Below are 24,687 nucleotides of genomic sequence, written 5' to 3' on the forward strand. Positions count from 1 at the left end.
TACAGACCAGGCCATGCTTACCACCAAACTGGTGATGGTCTTTCAGAACAGAGGTATCAATCAGATTCTCATGAGAGAAGCTGCTAACTCTTTCTTTGAAGTTGTAAACAGGCATATTTGGTTATAATTAAACATATGTACACGTGGCATCCATTTGCCTATTAGCAAATGACACAAATTGTATGCAGTCTCCTTTCAGTAGGAAATGTGCCCATTGATCCTCTTCATATTTGTGTTGATGCTACCACTTGTGAATCTTTTCCCTAGTCTCTATAGAGAAACCACCAGAAAGCCTCTCGGCTGCTCAGAACAGGTAACAATTACCAAAGTAGAGGACAGAAGTTCCCAGAAGTCCTTCAAATCCCCTGTAGGTTCGGTGAACTTACTCCCTTCCTGGTCAGAGATGGGCTCCTACCTGGGGTCCCCAGCCATGGCACGGGTACAGTATTGCTGTGTGGTTCTCCAGCGGCCCCTGGTCCAAGCAGACGTCTTTTGCCTTGCTGTTGCGAAGCTGCAGGAAGAGGCAAAACATGACTCATCAGAGCTCATCTGGTGGAGCTACTGCTCCCCATCCACTGGTCCACTGTGGCTTGGTTCTGACTTCTTGATGCAAAGGCCATGAGACCCACACCCCCGCCCCCAAGTAAGGACCGAAGCTTCAGTCTGTGAGGTGATCACTTTAGCAACAAAGTCCTCCAGTGGGTGGTGTGGGTACTGGCCCTCTGCCTGTGACCCACACACATGCACATAGCTCCCCCATCCCCAGCACAAAGGAAGATCTCAGAGAACCTTTGGACATGGGAACATTGACTACACATTGGTTATCCAAGTGGACCTCGGTACCAGCACTGGTTTCCACAACCCTGGGAACCATGGGTCAGCTTTTCAGGTCATTACTGGCATAGAGGAATGAAAAATAGTAATCAAAAGAGAAAAAAAAAACCTTGTCATCAGGAAAAGCTCAAGCAACATTCATTCATATATTCAAAAAATATTTACTGAATGCATACACTGGACCAGGTACCGTTGTAAGTGTTTGGAATGAATTTGCGGAGGAAAAAACAAATGTTCCCAAGACAACATCACTGAATCTAGGCATGTCTCTTTGGAAGCATGTAAGAACTTACCTAATTTGGATCTCCAGGCCCACTGTGATGCTATATTGGTGTCCATCCCACCCACCACCTGAAATCTCAACCAGTGGGAAAATGGCAACATTGTTGGTCTACCTCATACATCTGAGCCCTCTCCAGATTATATTCTCCACGGAAACCAAACTAACCAGGGATAAATCAAGAAGAGAGGCACGGGGCAATCTGCTTTTGCACACCCAAGTTGTGTCTGGGTTCAGACAACTGAGCAGACTTTTAATAACTTTTAAAAAAAGATTTAAAAAGTAACACTATCTCATTGAGATGTTTTGGAAAATACAGAGGAAAGTAACAATGGTTCACAATCCTCTTACACAATTTTTTCCCCAATTTTGGACAATTTAATTTTGTTCAGTTTTGGCTGCAATGAGCAACAAAGCATAAAGCTTTGTTCACGTTTCAGATTTCCTTAAGAATAGACTCCTAGAACTGAGACTACGGTATCAAAGGGTATGGAGACCTTAATGTTCTTAAAACATGCTGCCCAACTGCTTTCTGGAAGCTTTGGACTAATTGATATTCCTATCCAAAAGGTATGTAAGTACTTAACCAGTCCTGAGTTTCACCATTTAAAAGTATTGTGTTGATCAAAGTGTACAAACTTCTAGTTATAAGATGAGTAAGTTCTGGGCATCTATGTACAGCATGGTAATTATAACTGACAATATTGATAGCAACATACTTGACAGTTGCTAAGTGAGCAGATCTTAAATGTTCTCACCACAAAAAAGAAATGGTAATTATGTGGCATGTTAGCTAATGCTATGGTGGTAATCATTTTGCAATATATAAGTGTATCAAATCAACAAGTTGTACAGCTTAAACTTATACAATGTTATATGTCAATTATATCTCAAAGCTGGACAGAGAGAAAGAAAAAGAACATCAGCTTGGGAAAAAAAATCAATGGGGGAGCATTCTTTTTTTTTTTTTTTTTTGTAAGCTACAGGTTTCAAGCCAGAGGAAAAGCAGCTTCTGATATCTATCACCCCTTTTCTCTTGGAAACCAATTCCTTATATTAAATCCCATGTTTGAAATACCTAGGAGAGATTCTCTTTTTCTTTCTTTCTCTCTCTCTCTCTCCCTCCCTCCCTCCCTTCCTTCCTTCCTTTCTTTCTCCCCTCCTTCCTTCCTTCCCTGTAGCATTCTTTTTAAACCCAAGGTTCCAAAAGTCCATAAAGAGGGATGTAGACAGAAGTGATGAATCAGACCTATTAAACAACATTCCCAAAGTTGGTCCAAAGAGAGCTATCTTTAAAGAATTGCAAAGCTAGCTTAGGAGACCAGCACTATGACTTTAGCTCTTTTATGGATGCTTTAAGGAAATGCTTGTTGCCAGTGTTTCCAATGGTGCAAAGATTAATTACATGGAAAAGCCCAGACAACTTCTCAGTCAAAAATAATTCAGAAGAGTTAAATTTTTGAAAGTGATGAAATTTTAGAAATACCTTTACCAATGTATTCTGCTTTTATTTTTCTTTTTATGTATACATAAGAGTAATATGGTAAAAATGTCTACTGAAGTCTAACAAAGCATTTAAACTAAGTGTAAAATAAAAATTAGAGGTGATAAAAATTAATTAAAAATATTACTGTTTGAGAGCAGACAAAAGATATCCTGTTTTTATAAATTTATACTGAATAGTAAATTGGAATGCTTCATGTCTAGCAATTATTCCCTTTTTGAGAATTACCTATGTATTTTCCCATTGGGATCTCAAGTGGTTTCGTTATAGATTTGTAAGAGCTCCTTACATATTAAGGATATTAATATTTTTGTGGCATATGTGTTCCATATAATGATTTCAGAAAGCCAGGCTTTAAAATTTTGTTTCTAATGTTTATGCAAGCACATCTCTCATTCAGTAATTTAATAAATATTTATTGAGGGTCTGGTACTGTGCTAAGTGTAACGAGCACAAAGATAAAAAAAAAAAAGAGTCCCTGCTCTGAAGCATGGTCTGGAGAGAGAGACAGACACAGGAAGAGCTAGTACAATGACTGAATTATGCCAGGGCAGCAAGGAGCCTGCCTTCGCCCCACCTGAGGGCTTCAGAGACTAAGGGGAGATGACTCCTGAGCTAAATGTTAAAGAGGATTAAGTGCAAGAGATGCTGGCAATGTTCTGTTTTTCACCCAGGGGACGGCTACATGGATTTTTGCTTTATATTATTATGTTGTGCATGTTTGGTTTATGCATATTGTATGTGTGTCGTATTTCATATAAATAATGTTAAAAGAAAAAAAAAGATGAGCAAAAGTGAACTAGGGAGCAAAGGCTTTTCAGTAAGAGCCTAGCACAGAATTTTGAACAGAAGAGTTGGTGGCTAATGTTTCTGTACACACTGAAGTGCTTTTGCATTGGAAAGGCAATATCTTATACATGTAAGAGCCAGGACATAAAGTATTTGCATATCTTTAAAAATTTTTGTCTTTTTATTGAAGTATAGTTAATTTACAATGTTGTGTTAGTTTCTGGTGTATAGCAAAGTGATTCAGTTATATGTGTGTGTGTGTGTATCTTTTATATATATATTCTTATATATATATTCTTTTTCATATTCTTTCCCTTTAGAGTTTATTACAAGATATTGAATATAGTTCTCTGTGTTATACAGTAGGACCTTGTTGTTTACTCTATATGTAGTAGTTAGTATCTGCAAATCCCCAACTCCTACTTTATCCCTCCCTGCATATCTTTCTTTAAAAATTAATTTAAGACATTCAAGCTAATAGAGCGGAATAAAAATTTACAACTCAAGGAAGAATGACTTATTATCTAAGTGGGTATGGGCCCCAACACTGCTTGTAGGGTGAGGCAGAAACACCAGGGGCTGACATCTGCTCAGAGGTGTCTGTCTCCCTTTGCCTCTGTGCTGGGGTCTGGTGTGGCAAAAAGAACTAGTAGCAGTGAGCCTTAAAATACAATTGTCTGGGGCTTCCCTGGTGGCGCAGTGGTTGAGAGTCCGCCTGCCGATGCAGGGGACACGGGTTCGTGCCCTGGTCTGGGAGGATCCCACATGCCGCGGAGCGGCTGGGCCCATGAGCCATGGCCGCTGAGCCTGCACGTCCGGAGCCTGTGCTCCGCAACGGGAGAGGCCGCGTACCGCAAAACAAAAAAAAACAAAAAAAACAATTGTCTGAATAATGGTAAATTCTGTCACCGAACTGCATTTGACTAAAAAGTTATTCTTCAAGAAGGTATAAAGTGCAAATAAAGTATAATAATGTTTGAGTTTTAACATTCCACATAATATTAACAAAAGACTGAAAATTAACATCAAATGATGAAGAGGTCGGTAAAAGTTCTTGTATTACATACCACTTGACCCTTCATTTTGCAGGCTCAGAGATTAATTAAAAAAAAATTAGAGGTTACCAAAATGTAATTATAAGAACAGGGCATATTCAGTGCACATGATGAGAAAGCTTGTTAAAAGCCCCCAAACAATCAAACTAAAAAATGAAGAAAGAGCAAGGAGCATTAAAACCAGAAATACTGGCCTGGGGAAAAACTCTCAAACAGAATTGTATATGAAAAACAAAGGCTAGAAAGTACTCATATAATATGATATTCACTCTGCCTTCCTCTTTTTCCCACTGCTCTGGGGTCTGGGTGTGATGAAAAGAACCCACAGGGGTGTTAAAAACAGAGTTGTCTAAATAATGCTAGATTTTGTTACCAAACTGAATTTGATTCAGTTTGGTTTCTTCCATTTAATACTATAGTCCACCTGAAATATATTTCAGTATATGGTGAGCTCAGCAAGCAGAGAAGGAGTAAGAGAAACCAATGCCCTAACATGTTAACATTGATCATAGCTGGGAATTGAGATTTAAAAAAAAATAATTGATTAATTTATTTATTTTTGGCTGCTTTGGGTCTTCATTGCTGTGCACAGACTTCTCATTGCGGTGGTTTCTCTTGTTGCAGAGCATGGGCTCTAGGTGCGCAGGCTTCAGTAGCTGTGGCGCACGGGCTCAGCAATTGTGGTTCGTGGGCTCTAGAGCACAGGGTCAATACTTGTGCCGCACAGGTTTAGTTGCTCCGTGGCATGTGGGATCTTCCCACACCAGGGCTCGAACCCGTGTCCCCTGCATTGGCAGGCGGATTCTTAACCACTGCGCCATGGGGGAAGTCCCGGGAATTGGGATTTGATGTAAGTTTTATCTTTTTGTTTTCTATGTAATGTATGTATTGAATTTATTACTTTAAAAAGATAGGAAAATTTGCAAAAACAAAAGGCTTCCCCCCTCCAAAAATCAGATTATGATCTCTATGTTATCTCCAAGGCCACTCCACCCTTCAGCTCCACAGCTGTCATTTACACTGTGCTTCATGTGAACGGCAGGCCCTGGAGTTGTGCAGTCCACAGCCTGTGGAACTGTGCCCTGGACTTCTGGCATTTTCTCATGTTTATTATTTCTCTTTGCAAAGGTATTTTTCTTCATTTATAAAATTATCACATAAACATTAGTAACACTTGGGAAAACATGATAAAATATCCACATAAAAACTGTCTGTCCCACTATGTAGAAGTTTCACCTCCCAATACTATTGTCTTGCTTACTTCCAATCTAAAATGGTAGCTAATCAATTTTATAATCCTGACTTTTTCCTCTTAAGTCTTATATTATCAATATTTTTCTCACATCATTAAACTTTTGTATACACCTTTTGAAATGGCTGCAAACTACTGCAAACCATTAATATAGTATATTTAACTAACCTTCAAGTTAAATTCAAATTTTTGATCAAGGAAAAAATAAATCCCTGAGATGAACAATTTTACTCGCAAATCTTTGTCCTCATTTCAGATTATTTGCTTGGGATAAGAGTGTGACTATCATTAAGCCTTTTAATACAGGTGGTTCAAACTGCCTTTTAAAAAGCTTGTTTCAATTTGCACTCTCACCAGAGGACCTGTGCTTTTTCATATTACTAAGATCTCACTGGCAAAGTACCAACATATATTCCAAAATTGAACCTTTGTTCATTTGGTAGAAGGAAAAAAGCTACCTCAGTGTATTTTACATTTTAATTTCTTTGATTATGAAATAAATAGAAAAATTTCATCCACTTGTATGTTCTCTTGTACTTTGTCTATTTTTCTTTGGGGATGTTTTATTTTCTTATTTAAATCAAAATTTTTATTTAAATCAATTCACAGAATTCATTATACATTAATGGTATTATCCATTCATCTATAGTATTTATGACATACAGATTTCCAGCTTGGAATATTGTTTCTCCATTCAGTTGATACATAGATTATTTTAATATTTATGAGCTCATATCAAATATCATTTTTCTTTGCATTTTCTTCCATAGCTTTCATTCTTAGAGAGCCCGTCCCCAGAGTTCAGATTCATATCTATTTCTGGATGGTTCAATTATGGCTTCTTTTCTTTCATTTAATGCTACGGTCCTTCTGAAATATACTTGGGGATATGATATGCTGTAAAAAATCTAAGTTGTTCTCTTTTCCAAAGAGCTGGGCAATTTACCCAATTGTCTTACGAATAATCCATTTACTGCCCACTGTTTTTCGATGCCTCCTTTATATTTGATCTTTGAAAACCAAAAACAAAGAGAAACATGTGGACCTATTAATAAGTAGTAGGACGTACCAGGTACTGGTCTAAAGAACTCTATATATGGCGGCTTGTTTCATCTTCCCAACAACCCCACGCAGTAGGTACTTTCACTTCCCCATTTTACAGATGAGGGGACAGAAGCTGAAAGGAGCCACTCGGACTTGAATCCAGCAGGCTGGCTCCAGAATCTTCATGAGTCCTTAACCACTACAATCACTGCCCCTGCAAGAAGCAAGCTCCCCATCCAGACTCCAGCCCCAAAGGGACACTTCGCCTGCACCTTGATGATTTAAACTGGGGCTGATTTACCCCGGGGCTGATTTACCCCCTACAAAAGGCTTCTCGCATAAAACAGAAAAATTCACAGTTGCAGAAAAAGGAAACACTCTAAGTCCATGAGAGTCTTCCTAGCTTCAGCTTGATTGTCACGGGGAGTTCCAGGGAGCCCTGGCAAGAAATCCAAATGCCAGAAGTAGTGGGGTATCTCTGGTGGGTCCAGAGCACCAGGCTCCCTGAGCTCTGACCAGAATCTGTGCCACCGATTCCTCATCCAAACACACAGGGATGTAACAGGGAAGATGCCCAAGTGCTTATACACATGCATGTTCTCAGCAGTGCTGCTTGTAATATTTTTTTTAAAAAAGGAAACAACAGAAATGTCTATGTTTTCAAGCAAAACACAGCATACACAAAAGGTATCATCTTATACAGCCATTAATAATGTTGCAGAAAAAGGCTTAACAACACAGGAAAATATTCTCTATTTTTAGTAACATTTCAAATTATTAGGCATTGTGGACAGCCTGGTTTTAGTTTCAAATATCTATATACATCTATACCCATATCTATATCCATAGAGAGGTGTATATAAAAAGTATATGTATGTATATAAAAATATATTTTTAGTAAAAAGAAATACACACACACAATAAAGCAGACCATACATCCAAATGTACACATTATCTTTGGAATTAGAATGCTTACGTCTAATCCTGGCTTCATGACTTACAAGCTGTGAGACCTTAGATAATGTATTTCATGTCTCTAACTCTCAGCGTTCCTATCAATAAAATGGAAATAACACTACTGCCTAGTAAAGTGAGGGTGACTGAACACATATGTGAAAAGCACTTAGAACAGTACCGGCACATTGTAAGTGTTCATTGCTATTATTGCTATGTTCAAACTTTTCTAAAATGCAGGTTTATGGCATTTGTACTAAGAGAAAAGTCAATCTGTTTTAATATTCAGAAAGGTGACATCATAGAAAATCTGAGAAGAGCGTCCGTACCCTTTCTTTGGCAGTAAGTGACTCTGGCCCACGGCACTGGGCAGTGGACAGACAGGTCCAGCCTCCGCCTCTCTTTACACCCAACTTCCTGCTCAATGTCCCAGGTACAGGTCCCAGGGGACCTCAGAATGTCCTAAACAGAACTCATGGTCCACTCCACACTGTAGGCAAAACGATGGCCCACGCCCCCATTGATTACATGTATCCCCCCACCAGCCGGTGAGAGCCTTGTTGTCAAAGCCTGCACCTCCAAAAACTAATCATTGAATGAATGAATGAATGAATGAGCCAATGACTCTGTTCCCTGTTTTCCCCCAGCAAAGCAATCCACAGCCCACCGCACAGCCATCCAAGCCGAGAGCATGCGTGGTCTTAATTACCTCCCCGTAGGCAATGGTGTTATTGTATCTTCTCATTTCTGGGTAGACGTGGTCCAGATACCACTGGAAATTCTTGCACTTTAAACTTTTCCTTAAGGCTTTTCTTTCTGAGACATCGCCTATGTCAATTCCTGGATTCTGAAAGTAAGCAAAGGGCATTAGTGACCAGGAGGCGCTGGCCAGAGTGGAGGACAGGCAGCGTCACCTTCGGGGAAACCGTCAGAGAGAAATCTGAAGCCCCTACTTGATCATCTAGCCCCGAGCTAGACAATACTGTCCCCCGAGCACAGCACGCAACCCCCAAAGTCAGCCTACCTTACCATCATGAAAGGGATCCCGTGACACTGATATGGACAACCTAGGCCCCATCTCCATCTCTGCCATTTCTTCAGTGACTCTCAGGACCCAATTATTAGAGGAATTATTTGATTAAGATGAGAAAATAAATGTCTATAACTTCCTCCCATCTTTCTTTTCCATACATGTGTAATTTCCCCCTTTGCTGGCTCTTTGAGAAGTTCATTATATGCAGATGTGAAAATAATTTTTCACTGCAAAGCTTGTAATGACGTTCTAATGAATAATTCACTCTGCTTTTACAGAAATGAACCTGTAATGTGCTGCTGTGTGCTGACAGGGGAAAATAAAGTAGCTGAAATACGATTCCAGAGTCAGCCACAGGATGGTTGTGACCCAGTGCAGACAGGATACGCTCTCCTCCACGGAGGACAGCCAAGCATCGTCTTGGAGCAGGAGAAGTGTTTAAATGATTTCATTAAGATTTCTTCTTTAGCGGCTAAACAGTGATTTCTTTTTTAAAGAAAAGTCCCTTTAAATGTCAAACATTAATACCCAAAGGCAAACCTGGGCAGTGATATTTAACTCTTTGTTTTAATATACTTAGTGTGATTGATGAGGATGGTCATTTATGAAAAGCCTGGTAGGGAACACTGGCATTAGGGACCGAGGTGGTTTGTAATGATGGAGAAGCACTGGAATAGGGTTGGCAGCCCTCACTGCTTCTGACCCCAAGTCACACCCCCATCCTAGATCACAACTCTCATCTGCAAACAAGAAAAATGACAATGTCTGTTCCACTGATGTCACAGGACTGCGGGCAGAGTTGAGTGAAGATGCCAGTTCACAACCTTGCCCTGCCATGTGCTGGGTGTAGGACCTTAAGCAAGTCAATTTAACTTGCCAGAGCTGCAGTTTACTCATCTGTAAAATGGACATCACAGTGGGTTCATATCAAGCTAGCATTTATTGAGCACTTAATATTTGTTATGCTCTGTTTTAAGCCTCATTTTTATCCTTCCAGGAGCCCTATGAGACCAGGGTTAACAATCTCTGTTTTACAGATGAGAACACCAGGGCAGGCAGTTCCTCTGTCATGAGGTTGTTATGAGGGCTAAATGAAATACTGCAAATAAGAAACTTAGCGAGTACCTGGGAGAGTGTAAGGAGCTCAACAAAGGTTGCCTATTTTTATATAATAATGTGGAAAATCACTTCTAGTTTAACAGCTATAAAGTGCTGCACGGCCATAAGGGGGTTTTCAGTGCTTTAGAACATGATTTCAATAATTGTAACAACAACAATATAAAAATTCTTCACTTTTATCCTCTTTATCCACAAACCTGCACATATTCAACTGCATTTCTGCTGTCCTGGGCTCCAGCCTCCTGAAACGCAGGGGCTGCCATTTCTCAGTGGGAACAATTCCATAGCTCGGACACCTACAGGTGATCTGGCTGAACGGATAAACCCAACTGTGACTGAGGGTATAGGTCACCCCGCTGTGCTATGGAGGACAGAAATGCTTGCCAACATTCCATATCCTGTGCCAGGCACTGCTTTAAGTACATCACGTGTACTTAGTTCTAGTACTTTAGTACTTAGTACTTAGATTAAGTACTTCTGATTTAGTTCTCACAATCAACCTAGGAAGGAGGACCTGCTATTATCCCCATTTTATAGCTGAGGAACCTAAGATACAGAGATGATAAGTAGATTTGTTCAAGATGTCATAACCGTAAATGGCAAGGCTGGGATCCCATCCAAGCCAGAGCACAACCGCCATGCTATACTCCTGTGGGGCTGTAGTAACATGGGGATTTTCCTAGATTATATTCTGGGTAGAATATGGAAGAGAACCGAAGAGCCAGGTAAACAAGGATCCAGCATACAGTAGGGACATAGGTCACAGGGCAGCTGGAGCTCCACGGGAAGGCACACTGTGAGAGCAGACGGCAGGGTCTGGTGCCAAAAACTTTGGGCAAGGATCTTCTGGACACAGTGTACATTCAGAAGCAGGGTGTCAAGATTAATATGAGACCAGAATTAACACAGTGAGACCCCTCTAATCTCTGTAAATGGATTTAGAGATTTCCATGGTGCCGATCCCCAGGTAAAGCAGGGGTTCTAAAACCTGGAGGTCTGTAAGCCACCTCAAAGTGCACTTATAATTTTGCAAGGGTGAGCATCTTTCTGGGGAGGAACCATTGGCTTAGTAAAGGGATCAGTGACCCATCAAACATAATGTCAGTGTTCTAGGGTGATGGGGAAGGGCTATTTGGTCCTACCTCCAGTGGCAGATTCCACGCTATGTACACATGAGACTTGTAATCATCCATCCAGACCTCGGCAACCCGGAGAGCATTTCTCTTGGTGTAGAAGCCGATGTTACTGTTGTATGGCTTCTTCTTCCGCTCGATGTGGGCCACCCGTGAGCAAGGCAGGACCTCCATGCTGCCCCCGCACAGCCACACCTGGGGAGGGGGGCAAGGACTTCATCAGCCTGACAGAGAAATTCCCAGAGGCCACTGCTCCCTCCCCCAGGCCCAAAAGCAATGGTTCAGGAGACAGCCTGAGTGAGAAATGTGTTTTCATATATAAAGCCACTGAGCTTTCAGGGTTGGTTTGTTACTGCAGCATAGCCTAACCTCACCTGACTAAAACTGGTAGAAAAGATGGTTTCGGGTAGTTTTTTATAGATACAGCAGCTCAGGATATTAAAATGCAGCTCTTCCTAAGAAACGCCAATACATGTGATGTGCTCCTGGTGATGCATGGGTTTTCTTAAGTTCTCAGTAGTGCACAATTGTCACCTGTGAAGGTTTTATTTCCCATCTGGCTGAAGCTGGGCCCTACGGAGCTATAATGGCAAATTCAAACTAAAAATACAGAATATCTTTATTCATATCAGCACAAAGTATACAATGGTTTAATTCTCCATTTATTAATATGCTCTGTTTTGGAGTCCTAAGAGCACAGATGCCTGGCCTTCTGGAAGCATCCACCCCAATGCCATCATGTGCAGGTGGCACTTGTTGCTAGAATATTTAAGTGGAAGGCTGAAATGTTAATTGCCTTTAAGGGATGCAAAAGCCCAAGGAAGTGACAACTTGCCATCCTCTTGCAGGAGCATGGCAGGCTTCCAGGCTCAAAAGGCCCTGTTCCCAGAGGAAAACAGGAGCACGCAACTTCTCTCAGTCCCAAGCAGGACAATCAAAGCATTTCTGATTGTCAAGAAGGACTGATTTGTGAAAATGAATTCCTGGTACTGGTGAGGAGAAGAGGAAGAAGACACAGAGAGGTTTCAGGGACCCATGAGACAGTCCTGTATACACTCTGTAAATGACAGTGTGCCGGTGAGCTAACTCAGGTCAGCACAGACCATGTATGCTCATTCCAACCTAGGTCACTTCAAGCCTTTCTACCTTTAGTTTCCCAAACTCCCTCCTCGAGGATACTGGGACCCTCTCGAGTGTTTGCACACCTCCCCTGGGCCCTTACTGATTGAATTTAGTGGCAAATTTGTGTGTGTGTGTGTGTGTGTGTGTGTGTGTGTGTGTGTGTGATCTTCTGTTTCTATTTCCCAACTCTGGCTGCACCACAAGGAAATAATACAGATGGAAAATTCTCCTCATAACCAAGAATCTTCACCTTGCCTGTTTCTTCAAGGAGGAGAATGTGAGCTAAGAGATTGGTAGACAGTAGGTGATCCAGACTAGTTTGTTTGTGACCTAAATGCCCCCATGAACTGGGGCAGACTCAGCTGTTGGCAGTGGAAGGAAGCCAAGTCAGGGAAGCAAAATATGGTAAAAGGCCTATGGGGGAACAGAGGCAAGTGACCTTGCAGGGTAAAAGAAGGTGGCTAAATTTCCAGGAATGGACAACATACAAACCCACAGAGTTCCATGGGTATGCGGCCCTAGACAGTTTCAGGATTCTGAGAATGAACAGAAAGACATCTCATGTTCACAGATTAGAAGATTTAATATTGTTATGTTAGCAATACTTCCCAAATTAATTTAAATATTCAACACAATTCTTATCAAAACCCCAAAGGCTTCTTTGCAGAAATTAACAAACTGATCCTAAATTTCATATGGAAATACAAGGGACCCAAAATAACCTTGAAGAGAACAAATCTGGAGGACTTCCACTTCTGGGGCAACATGCGAAACAATGAATTTGGACCACTACCTCACAACATATACAAAAATTAACTCAAAACAGATCAAAAACCTAAATGTAAGAGCCAAAACTATAGAACACTTGGAAGAAAACAGAAGAGTAAAGTTCATGATCTAGGATTAGGCAAAGGTTCATCAACTGATAAACAAAATATGGTATATCCATATGATATTATTTAGCAATAAAAACAAAATACAGACACATGCTACAGCCTGAATGAACCCTGACAACTTACGTAAGTGAAAGAGGCCAGTCACAAAGGACTGTATGTTATTGGATTCCATTTATATGAAATGTCCAGTAAAAGAAAATCCATAGAGACAGAAAGTAAGTTGATGGTTGCCTAAGGCTGAGGGTGGGGTCAGAGGAATAGAGTGACTGCTAGCGGGTATGGGTTTCTTTTTAGGGTGATGAAAATGTTCTCATATTGATAGTGGTGAATACTGCACACTCCTGAATATACTAAAAACCATTGAGTTGTACACATTAAATGGGCGAGCTATAGTAGTATGTGACTATCTCAACAAAGCTGTGACAAAAATAGATAAATAAATAAATACACAGAGAGATGGGGAAAAGAAGATTCAAGGGATGGATTCCAGTTTGGGGAGGCTCCGGAGGACTGGAAAAAGCAAAGCAGAGCTTGGTGAGGATCTCAGATGGTTGACTTCTTTCACTTAGCATCATGTTTTCAAGTTTTACCCATGTTGTAACAAATATCATTATTGCATTCCTTTTTATAGTAGAATACGATTCCAGTGTATGGATGTCCTACATTTTGTTTATACATTTATCAGTTGATGGACACTTGGGTTGTTTCCATTTTGGCTATTACAAATAACCCCGCTATGAACATTCATATACAAGTTTTTATATGGATATACGTTATCATTTCCTTTGGGTACATACCCTAGGAGTGGAATTGCTGGGTCATAGGGTAACTCTATGTTTAACCTTTTGATGAATTGCTAGACTTCTCCAAAGTGGTTGCACCATTTTACATTCCCACCAGCAGTGTAATGAGGGTTCTAAATTCTCCCCATCCCTGCTAACCCTTGTTATTGTCCATCTTTTTGATTATATCCATCCTAGTGGGTGTGAAGTAGTATCCCATTATGGTTTTGATTTGTATTTCCCTGATGGCTAATGATGTTGAGTATCTTTTCATGTGCTTATTGGCCATTTGTCTGTCTTTGGAGAAATGTCTATTCAGATCCCCTGCCCAATTTTTAAATAGGCTGTTTGTCTTTTTATCATGAGCTGAGGCCTTAGGGTGAAAATGAAGTTGCCTTCCAGTGTCATTTCTCTTTCTCTTGCCTCAGTCTTCATCATCTTTTGGATGCCAGTGTGCAAGACCTTTCAAATAATTCCTTATGGGCAGTCTGTCTCCCGGGCTCTGTATAGAGCTGGCGTGGAGAGGGCTGTGAGGTGCAGCGGAATGAACCGCAGCAGAGGCCAATATTCTCTTGTTCAACCTCCTCCAAACACCAGCTGTATGACATTAGACAAGTCACTTTCTCCCTCTCCCCCCAGGTGCCCCAGGCTCTCCATCCCGGTGTCTCAGCCAAACCTAGCAAGGCAGCCCTGCACCCCCCAGGCTACCTGGAAACGATGCAGTATCCTACTCTGATGTCTTTCAGGATGCTGCTTTTCATAAGTTATGTTTGGCTTTTCTCCACGTGAGAATGAGGAATCTTAGGACTCCAATGGGAGAATTCCAGACAGTTGACAGGTCAGCCAGCCAGAAAGCAGCAGGCTTCTCTGTGAAGCCCTCCAGTCCATTTTTAGCAAGCTTTCTTCCCAACTCAAAGGGACAGATACCTGAAGTAACAGGAGATTTCACTGACATCTCTCAGGAGAGAAGAAAACATATGTTTCTCTAGATTTTGTCATGTAGATTTGGAATATAAGAGAGAAAAAAGTTTACCCCTAAAAACAGTGGGGGAGGGGAGTCAAAGGACACAGAGGCAAGTAAACCAATGTGGTTCCTGTGACCACATCCTGGTATTCTGGATCATAAAGTGTTCTAGGGACACATAGGCCCCTGCAGCCCCTATAATCCATCCCTGCACAGAAGGGGAGCCCCCGACCTTCACCTCCAGCGTCCTTACTTGCATGCACTCCTTTCAAGGCCTGAGCTCGTATCTGACCCCAGAGAATCTGGAAGCCCTGTCCTGGGGACCCCTCCCATCCTCTCTCTTAGGGAGGGAAGCCCTAATGCTCTGGAGCTGGTCGCTCAATGTTGCCTCCCCAGAGACAGGAATTCTTCCTGGTATCAGATGTGAAGTCACTTTGGAAACCATTTAAACCCATTTACAATGTTAAAAGCAACACTGAAGGAGTGCTTAGTGCAGCAATTATGTAAATAACCCCATTCGGTAATCTAAGGGCAGGCAAATTTTAGCCTTTTGTCGGCTGGCAAAATCTGTTCAAGACAACACAGATTGCTGGCTAAGAACATTTTATTTGTTACTTCTGTCCTCCCAATCCGTTTCGGGACTCCCTGGTAACCCACTTCCCAGAGGCGAGGACTCACCCCAGCCCCTCAGCGCTCCCCTCTGTCTTCCTGGGGACAGTGAGCTGGCACTTCCCAGTCTACATGCGCAGTCTCTCCACTACACTGGATGGGCACATAAAGGCTTTCCTCCTCAAGTCCTTTTCCAAAAATTCAAGTTCAAACCTCTCCTTTATTTATTACTGTTTCTCAGTAATAGGATTTACCAATATGGACCTCAAAACATATCTCAATTTAAATACCACAGCGGCGAGAACCCCTAAATACCTGGATTCTACTGCCAGTCGATGCAAGTCATTTCTCTTGCATTTTCTCTATTCTATTTCCAAGATTTTGGATCATCTTTACTATCATTATTCTGAATTCTTTCTCAGGTAGACTGCCTATTTCCTCTTCATTTGTTAGGTCTGGTGGGTTTTTACCTCGCTCCTTCATCTGCTGTGTGTTTTTCCGTCTTCTCATTTTGCTTAACTTACTGTGTTTGGGGTCTCCTTTTCGCAGCCTGCTGGTTCGTAGTTCCCATTGTTTTTGGTGTCTGTCCCCAGTGGCTAAGGTTGGTTCAGTGGGTTGTGTATGCTTCCTGGTGGAGGGGACTAGTGCCTGTGTTCTTGTGGATGAGACTGGCTCTTGTCTTTCTGGTGGGCAGGTCCATGTCTGGTGGTTTGTTTTGGGGTGTCTGAGGCCTTATTATGATTTTAGGCAGCCTCTCTGCTAATGGGTGGGGTTGTGTTCCTGCCTTGCTAGTTGTTTGGCATAGGGTGTCCAGCACTGTAGCTTGCTGGTCGTTGAGTGAAGCTGGGTGCTGGTGTTGAGATGGAGATCTCTGGGAGATTTTCGCCGTTTCATATTACGTGGAGCTGGGAGGTCGCTTGTGGACCAGTGTCCTGAACTTGGCTCTCCCACCTCAGAGGCACAGCACTGACTCCTGGCTGGAACACCAAGAGTCTTTCATCCACACGGCTTTTGGGAGGTCTGAGGTCTTCTGCCAGCGTTCAGTAGGTGTTCTGTAGGAGTTGCTCCACGTGTAGATGTATTTCTGGTGTATCTGTGGGGAGGAAGGTGATCTCCGCGTCTTACTCTTCCGCCATCTTCCTCAACCCCCTCATTTCTTCAAACTGCTATATGTACACAGGTGCCGCAAGGACATCTTCATAAAGATGTACACAAACGTTGACCACATAGATTTCTTTGAGGCGCAGCCAGCCTTTCTCATTCTCCGCTTCCTGCGGGATTCTGCTTTCCCACAAATCATTTCTCTTAATGCAAGATAAGGAATTAAAGCGAAGCTTGGCAAAGGCCATGTGATTCAGAGGAGAAAAGAAACGCATACTGAAGAGCAGCTTGATTGATGGAGCATGAACAGGGTGTTGGGAGGGCTTTTTTCCCTTTTCTTTTGATGTTAGTTGCTGTTGCTTATGCACGTAAAAGAATAATAAGGGGAGGGGGTGGGAACAAATAATATCAGGTTTATGTTCACCGATTTAAAATTTTTGCCAGCCTTACTATCCAGCCTGCTAGTATGATATGGTCAGAGAGGGCTGGGCTTCTATGTTAGAAAAATAGCTCAATGCAGCCTTAATCAGGCGCTTTTGGGTCAGCTTGGCCCTGTCTTTCCCCCTCCCTTGCCTACCTCTCTTTCCCTATCCTTAGACTGCCCCACGTTGGCTTTCTCTGGCTGCTGTTTCTGTCCTGCCATCTCTGCCCTGTTTACAGACTCCTTCCTTTGGACTATCCCTTCTTGAAAAAGCAGCTCCGACTAAGTAGATATCAAGCATTTTATCCATCTTTGCATCCCCAACACCCAGCCTGATGCCTTTGACTTCCCTTAGTCATTCAATTCAATGCTGCATACATGTTCACTAAGACCAGAGCTCAGAGCTTAATGTTGCCAGGGATGTAAAGATAACTGAGACATGAATCCTACTCATAGCCTTTGTTCTTCCCTCAGAGTTTAAAACTGGAATTCCAGGAAAGTGTTGAGGACCGCTCTAGAACCTTGGGGTGGAAGCTGCCAGAATGGGGGGTGTGTGATAACACTGCATTCATTTCCCCACATATGCAACCATGCTCTACTGTCATTCAGTCTGCATTTTGCCTAGGATTAAAGAAGAGCTGGTAGGGTGCCACTGTGGATGAACTAGGCTCAACCACAGAGGAAAGTGAATTAGATTCAGTTCTTTTTTTTTTTTAATTTTAATATTTTGTTGAAGTATAGTTGATTTACAATGTTGTGTTAGTTTCTGGTGTACAGCAAAATGTATATATATGTGTATATGTATGTATATATTCTTTTTCGCATTATTTCCATTACGGTTTTTTACAGGATATTGAATATAGTTCCCTGGGCTATAGAGTATGTCTTTGTCTATCTATTTTATATGTAGTAGTTTGTACCTGCGAATCCCAAACTCCTAATTTATCCCTCCCCCACCCCCTTTCCCATTTGCTAAACATAAGTTTGTTTTCTAGGTCTGTGAGTCTGTTTCTGTTTTGTAAATAAGTTCATTTGTATCATATTTCAGATTCCACATATAAGTGACATCATATGGCATTTGTCTTTCTCTTTCTGATTTCACTTAGTATGATCATCTCTAGGTCCATCCATGTGGCTGCAAATGGCATGATTTTATTCTTTTTTTATGGCCAAGTAGTATTCTATTGTAGATATATACCACATCTTCTTTAATTTAGATTCAATTCTGCCTTTAACCCCAAAGGGCCAGAGCTTTGAGATTGTGTACAGTGATCTGGAAGGAGACTGGAATGGCCGCATGCTTCAAAGAGTATCCCGCCGCCACAGTTCAAAAGGCCCTCGAAGGTTGTGATCGCTTTCTCTAGCGCCCGAGTTCCCTCACTGAAACTGACTTGGTCAGGGTTAACAAAAAGGCCTTGACAATTACCTCTCCCAGAAATCTGCAGAAGGGGACTGTGTATGGGAGCCTAGGGGAGGTGTGTCCCCCAGGGCTGATGTGGTTGGAAAGCCAGTATGCTTTCTTCATCCTCTCTCTCCCACTGCACAGGGACCTTGGAAATCACCTATTAAAGGTGGAGCCACATGTGGAAGGAGCCGAGGTCCCCAAATGACCACAAGGAAGGCTACCTGCCAACCGTGAACATCCACAATTGGTTTTTACTAAAATCTCAGTGAAGCCCCTGAGGTTTGGAGGTTTGCTTGTTCCAGTGGCCAGAATAACCAGCCCCAGAGATGCCCCATCTCCTGTTTTGACTTGAAAGTGTGTAGAATTTTTAAACATCTACAGGAATCCCAGGCTTTGAATGGATTCGATGACCTGAAGCAAGTGGCCTCCCAGAGCTTCCTTCCAACCCAATAATTTTATTTCCATTTCTCTCCCAGAAAACAATCCATTCCTCCGCGTCTGTGGAGGCTGACTATTGCATCTGAATACTGACGATGGCAGTGATGTGCCCTCATCCTATTCTGTCCTCTGCCCTGCATGGGGTCAGTTTCATGTTTGGGAAATGGCTGGAATGGTAGCCAGCAGCAGAGATGATAAAGGGGAATAGTCTTTAAAATTTTAAAACAGTTCTCCCTGGCACTGCTTTGTTCTTGCTCTCAACACTGTGTCCGGCATATCTTCCAGGCCTGGGGTCTATCTGAACAATTCTAAAATGTCATCTCCTACCTGCTGACTTCTGCTGCTCTAAGTAGCCAGGGGCCTGGCTCCTACAGACGCTGTGAGGCCGAATGCCTGAGCTCACTACCCATTCACAGAAAGCGTGGTCCAAAAAAAGCCAGCCTGACCAAAATAAGTCTACCCGCTCTCTGGCTCAGAGAAAACACAGGAATGACATTGTATTATCTTGAATGTACCCTTTTTTCCCTTTTGTGAAAATCCTGGGGTCTGTGGGGTTGGGTGATAGTTCTTAGAATGCCATTGAATGCATTGATTTTGAAACCTTAAAGAACCAGCAGCTTGGGGTTACTTCAAAGGCCGCCTCAAGGCCTTTGTCCTGGAGAATCTGAAACACAATCCAGCCTGTGATTGAAGTTCATCGTGTCTGACATCCTTAACAGATGCTGTTTGCTCCTGCCTTTTCTTGCCACCCCTGGGTCCTAGCAGGAGTGCTCAGGGGACAGGAAGAAATCATGACTGTTATGGGCTGAATTGCATTTGCCCACCTCCGCCTTCCGACCCCCTGGCAAATTTATATGTTGAAGCCCTAGCTCCCAGGACCTCAGAATGTGACTGTATTTGGAGATAGAGCCTTTAAAGAGAGAATTTAAGGTAACTGAGGTCATTAGGGTGGGGCCCTAATCCAATAGGACTGGTGTCTCTATAAGAAGAGGAGATTAGGACACAGACATGCACACACAGAGAGAAGAGCATATGAGGCCACTGACAGAATCTGGCCATCTACAAGCCAAGGAGAGAGGTGTCAGAAGAAATCAACTCTGCTGACACCTTGGTCTCAAACTTCTAGCCTCCAGAAGTGTGAGAAAATGAATTTTTGTTGTTTAAGCCACCCAGGCTTGTGGTGCTTTGGTATGGCAGCCCTAGCAAACTAATACAATATCCTTCCTACATTTTCCCTGGATTTCATCACAGGGCACTGCCCTGGAGGAACCCGGAGAGAACAGGGCCAATAGAAGGGTGTAGAGAATCCAGAAGAGGTTCTGTAAAGGAAAACTTTCCTTCAAAAGATTCATCTTGAAGTAGTTAGTTGCCTATGAAATTGTAGCACCTTTTGTTATTAGCTTAGAGGCCCGCTTTGGGAAAACATTTCAAGTCCCCTCTCGGAAACAGAGGAGATTTGGTTAAAATGCTTCCCATATGGAGGGAAAGTAGTTTCTGGCCCGCAGACAGGAAGGAGCTTCTTCCACAAAATGAGATGTTACATTCCACGTGAAGGAGTGGGGTAGTCAGGAGGGAGGCTGCCCTCTCAGGATCATGGAAGAGGCATCAGCAGACAGCCCAGTGCTGCTGGTGACAGGTCAGCCCATCTGGGATAGCTGATGTTGGAAACACTGGGAGCAGATCCTCTAACACAGCTGAACACAGCTGCACTGTAATCTCTAGGACAAACACCCTGCCGAGATTTGGAAGCCAGGTCTTACTGCCTTTTTATAACCATTGCTTCCCATACCAGCCACAGAATAGCTCCTAGCACACAAGCAAGAACATCACTATCTTTTTTTTTTTTTTCAGTACGCGGGCCTTTCACTGTTCTGGCCTCTCCCGTTGCGGAGCACAGGCTCCGGACGCGCAGGCTCAGCAGCCATGGCTCACGGGCCCAGCTGCTCCGTGGCATGTGGGATCTTCCCGGACCGGGGCATGAACCCGCGTCCCCTGCATCGGCAGGCGGACTCTCAACCACTGCGCCACCAGGGAAGAACATCACTATCTTTAACAACAATGGTACCTAAGACCTACTCAGCCACTCTGCAAAGTACTTGATATTCATGATTTTATTTCATTCTCACAACAAACCTGTGACGCAGGTCCTTCCCCAAGTTACAGAGGAGGAAACTGAGGCCCGGGGCGTTAAGGGGCACGCCCCAGACACACACTTATTAAGGCCCAAAAGTAAACTGGGGTCTGTTTAAGCCCCGTACTCTTTCCCACCTTACACACTTCCAGAAGTGTGAGAAGACCTTGTCTCTCTATGCTCCAGCCTCTCAGCAGAGCCACCTCCAAATTCCGAGGGCTGGGTTATTGGGATACAGATGATCTAAGCCAGAGGTTTCCAAATAACAGATCTCTGATTTGAGCTGACTGCATCCCCGTCACCTGGGGAGCTTGTGAAAAACACACACACCTAGGTCCCAGTCCCTGAGGTGCTGATTTAGTGGATCTTGGGAAGGGCCTGAGCATCCACATTTTACAAGCTTAGGGTATCTACTTGTTTGGAACTAGGGAAAGATCCTGAAAGATTTGTGCCATGGACACCTGTGCAGCCTGGAGAAGCCTATGCATCCCTTCTCTGAATAAAAATGCATCAAATATAATGGAAGCAACCTAAATGTCCGTCGCCGGGCAAATGGATAAAGATGTGGCACATATATACAATGGAATATTACTCAGCCATAAAGAGGAACGAAATTGGGTCATTTGTGGAGACACGGATGGACCTAGAGACTGTCATACAGAGTGAAGTAAGTCAGAAAGACAAAAACAAATATCGTATGTTAATGCATATATGTGGAATCTAGAAAAATGGTACAGATGAACCGGTTTGCAAGGCAGAAATAGAGACACAGATGTAGAGAACAAACGTATGGATACCAAGGCGGGTGGGATGAATTGAGAGATTGGGATTGACTTATATACACTAATATATATAAAATAGATGACGAATGAGAACTTGCTGTATACCACAGGGAACTCCACTTCACTGTACAGCAGAAACTAAGACAACACTGTAAAACAACTATACCCCAATTTAAAAAAATGCATCAAATAAAACAAAATGCGTAGAATTACTTTGGAAACCAATTATATTGAAATATAGTCATCAAGTTTTGTTTGTTTGGTTGGTTGGTTGGGTTTTTTTTTTTTGCTGCACGGCTTGTGGGATCTCAGCTCCCTGACCAGGCATCAAACCCAGACCCCTGGCAGGGGAAGCACAGAGTCCTAACCACTGGACCACCAGGGAAGTCCAGATCAAGTATTAAAAATCATGATCTAGCGATACACGTACTTCTTTAAGACATTAAACAAGATCAAGTGTGGATTTAATAACTGCTATAAATTTAAACTCCTCTTATAGACAGGAGGAGACCTAAGTATTTCACAATGTCTATAAGAAGTAGGATGTGATATACACTTGTCTGTGATTCCTGTTGGAGTTAAAAGCACAGTATGGCTAATGGTACAGACACCTATGGCCTCCATTCATAATTGAAATAATTGCTAATGTCAGTTAGAGATGAGTGAACATAAAACACACATTTTACATTCCTGACCAAGTTTACAGAGCCGTCGATTTTATCAGACTCCTTGGAGACGCATGGACTCCAGGCTAAACTCCCTTGTTTTGGGGTTATAGTCAGCTATCATCTAAAAAATTTAGAATATGGATTTCAAGAGATTTTTTTCATCTCTCCCCAAATAGGTTTTACAAGAGGTTAAATCAAGACAAAGAGGTATGTGATTTTCTTTGGCAATGAGAAGGCTGCATGGATATTTTGATCTTTTCTTCCAGGCAAAAGGGACTATATTAAATGATTGATTTAGAAATTAACGACCGCTAGTGGAATAGCAACCACAAGAAATAACATTCATGCAAATCTCACAAGGGAAAATGTTGCATGATTTATCTTTTTGTCAGCATTCTGGAATTCTAAGATGGAAAGTTATTTTTTTCTCCACTCTTGCTTTGTTTTGTACTTATCCTAATTTTCTAAATAACACGGTTCCCAGATTGCGAGAAATGATTATCCCTTATTCAGAGCAAAAGGTGCCAGAGATGTATTCATGAAAAGAATAGATTCTTCCCGTAATCAACCACCCTCTCCTTTGCCTTGTCGGAGCACATCCTCCTCTTATGAGATTACCTGAAGTTTCAACTGGATAAAGCAATAACAGAGAGCTCCACGTAGCGACTAGGAGCAATGCTTTATGGGCACCAGAAAATTTGCTGTGCCGAGCTCTGCACTAGATCCCAGGATAATAGGATTTTGTGCATGCTCACAAAGCCTTTAATAGCTTAGAGCATTTCTTGCTTGCCACTTTCAGTTGTGTGCTGTGGTTTAGGTGGGTTTCAGTGTTTCCCAGTCTGCTCACAATTATTCGTCTCCGTGGCAGAGGTAACAAGGAGTTCCACTTCGCCTGCTGGACTGGGCTGAGCCATCCCCACGGGCCTCGTTGTGCAATTCCTCTGCAGCAGAGCCTCTGGTGGTAGGATGCAAACACCAACCTGGAGAGGATGCAGACAGCAGCACCTCCAGGACACTGGGGGGCACAGCCCAGATCTCTGGGGGGAGAAAGCGGAGCCTGTCTCCCAGGTGTGCACCCTGGAGATGAGAGTGTGATCCACCTAGACACGGCTTCATCCTTGAAAGGGTCTCATAAAATCGCCCAGTGCCACTCAAGTCTCAGATCTTTTTTTCTGTTGACTCCTTTCAAAGCAATGTTCTTCCCTCACAAAGCGTCATGAGCCTCAGTCCCCAGGATCACAGACTTAGAGCCCTCACTATACACTGAGGGCAGGTACCCAAACCAGAATATCGATAGGACCATTTCAGGGACTTCCCTCGTGGCGCAGTGGTTAAGAATCCACCTGCCAATGCAGGGGACACGGGTTCGAGCCCTGGTCCGGGAAGATTCCATATGCCACAGAGCAACTAAGCCCGTGCACAACTACTAAGCCTGCGCTCTAGAGCCGGTGAGCCAAAACTACTGAGCCCGTGTGCCACAGCTACTGAAGCCCGCACGCTCTAGAGCCCGTGCTCCACAACAAGAGAAGCCACCGCAATGAGAAGCCCGCGCACCACAACGAAGAGTAGCCCCTGCTCGCCATAACTAGAGAAAGCCCGCGTGCAGCAACACAGACCCAACGCAGCCAAAAATAAATAAATTTATAGATATTAAAAAAAAGCTCCATTTCATTATTTGCGTCTGTTACTCCGGCCCAAGCCTACACTCCCACATTCACCTCCTGCATCTCCCCCATTACACTCACCACAAGCTCTCCTGTCCATTCTAAACTCAGCCAGTGCCCATGCTGTGTCCACATCAGGACCTCCCTCTCCTGTCCTCTCTGCCCAGCCAAATTCCACCCACTTTTCAAGGCCAGAGACCCCTCCAAGGAAGCACTTTCCTAACCATCCAAGGGAGGGGCAGCCCCCTTTCCTCATCTATTATAACACTCCATATTTGTGCCACTATTTCACAGATGAAGCAGATGGTCTAAAATGCATGCTGTGCACGGGCACATTGTACATGACTCCAATTCGTGAGTTGCATACAGAGCCAGTGCTGAGAAATGTCCAAACGTCCCTGTCTGCAGTGACCCTCACCCTCTACATCAATGCCTTGTTCCCAACAGTTCCGCACTGGCCAATTCGGAACGACCCACTCTGACCCCAGGCTCCTTTTCTTTTCTTCCGTTTCTCTCATTCACTTACTCCCATTGAACCTTTTCAGAAAGCGGGGGGGCCTCAGGCCATGTGATGCCCGTAATGGTAAAATTAACAACAAAATAACGAGAGCTAACACTTAACTGTATTTTAAGCCCTTCACATTTACTAACTCATTACTAACTCAGTCACATAGTAACATTATGAGGTAAGTGCTGTTACCTTCCCC

The 24,687-nt window shown here is 42.9% G+C and overlaps 1 protein-coding gene across 1 annotated transcript in view; it reads right to left on the minus strand.

The window, feature by feature from the left end:
- Positions 1-24,687, minus strand: part of GALNT17 (polypeptide N-acetylgalactosaminyltransferase 17) — a gene marked incomplete at both ends in the record, with an annotated part of 450,019 nt that overhangs the window by 21,687 nt on the left and 403,645 nt on the right. Inside the window, 3 exons of the mRNA XM_079719632.1 lie at positions 416-511; positions 8,422-8,559; positions 11,007-11,192. Of these exons, the coding sequence (XP_079575758.1) occupies positions 416-511; positions 8,422-8,559; positions 11,007-11,192 (420 nt within the window). The remainder of the gene's footprint in view (positions 1-415; positions 512-8,421; positions 8,560-11,006; positions 11,193-24,687) is intronic.

This window comes from Hyperoodon ampullatus, assembly GCF_949752795.1.
Source record: "Hyperoodon ampullatus genome assembly, chromosome: 14".
In the NCBI taxonomy this organism is placed as follows: domain Eukaryota; kingdom Metazoa; phylum Chordata; class Mammalia; order Artiodactyla; family Ziphiidae; genus Hyperoodon; species Hyperoodon ampullatus.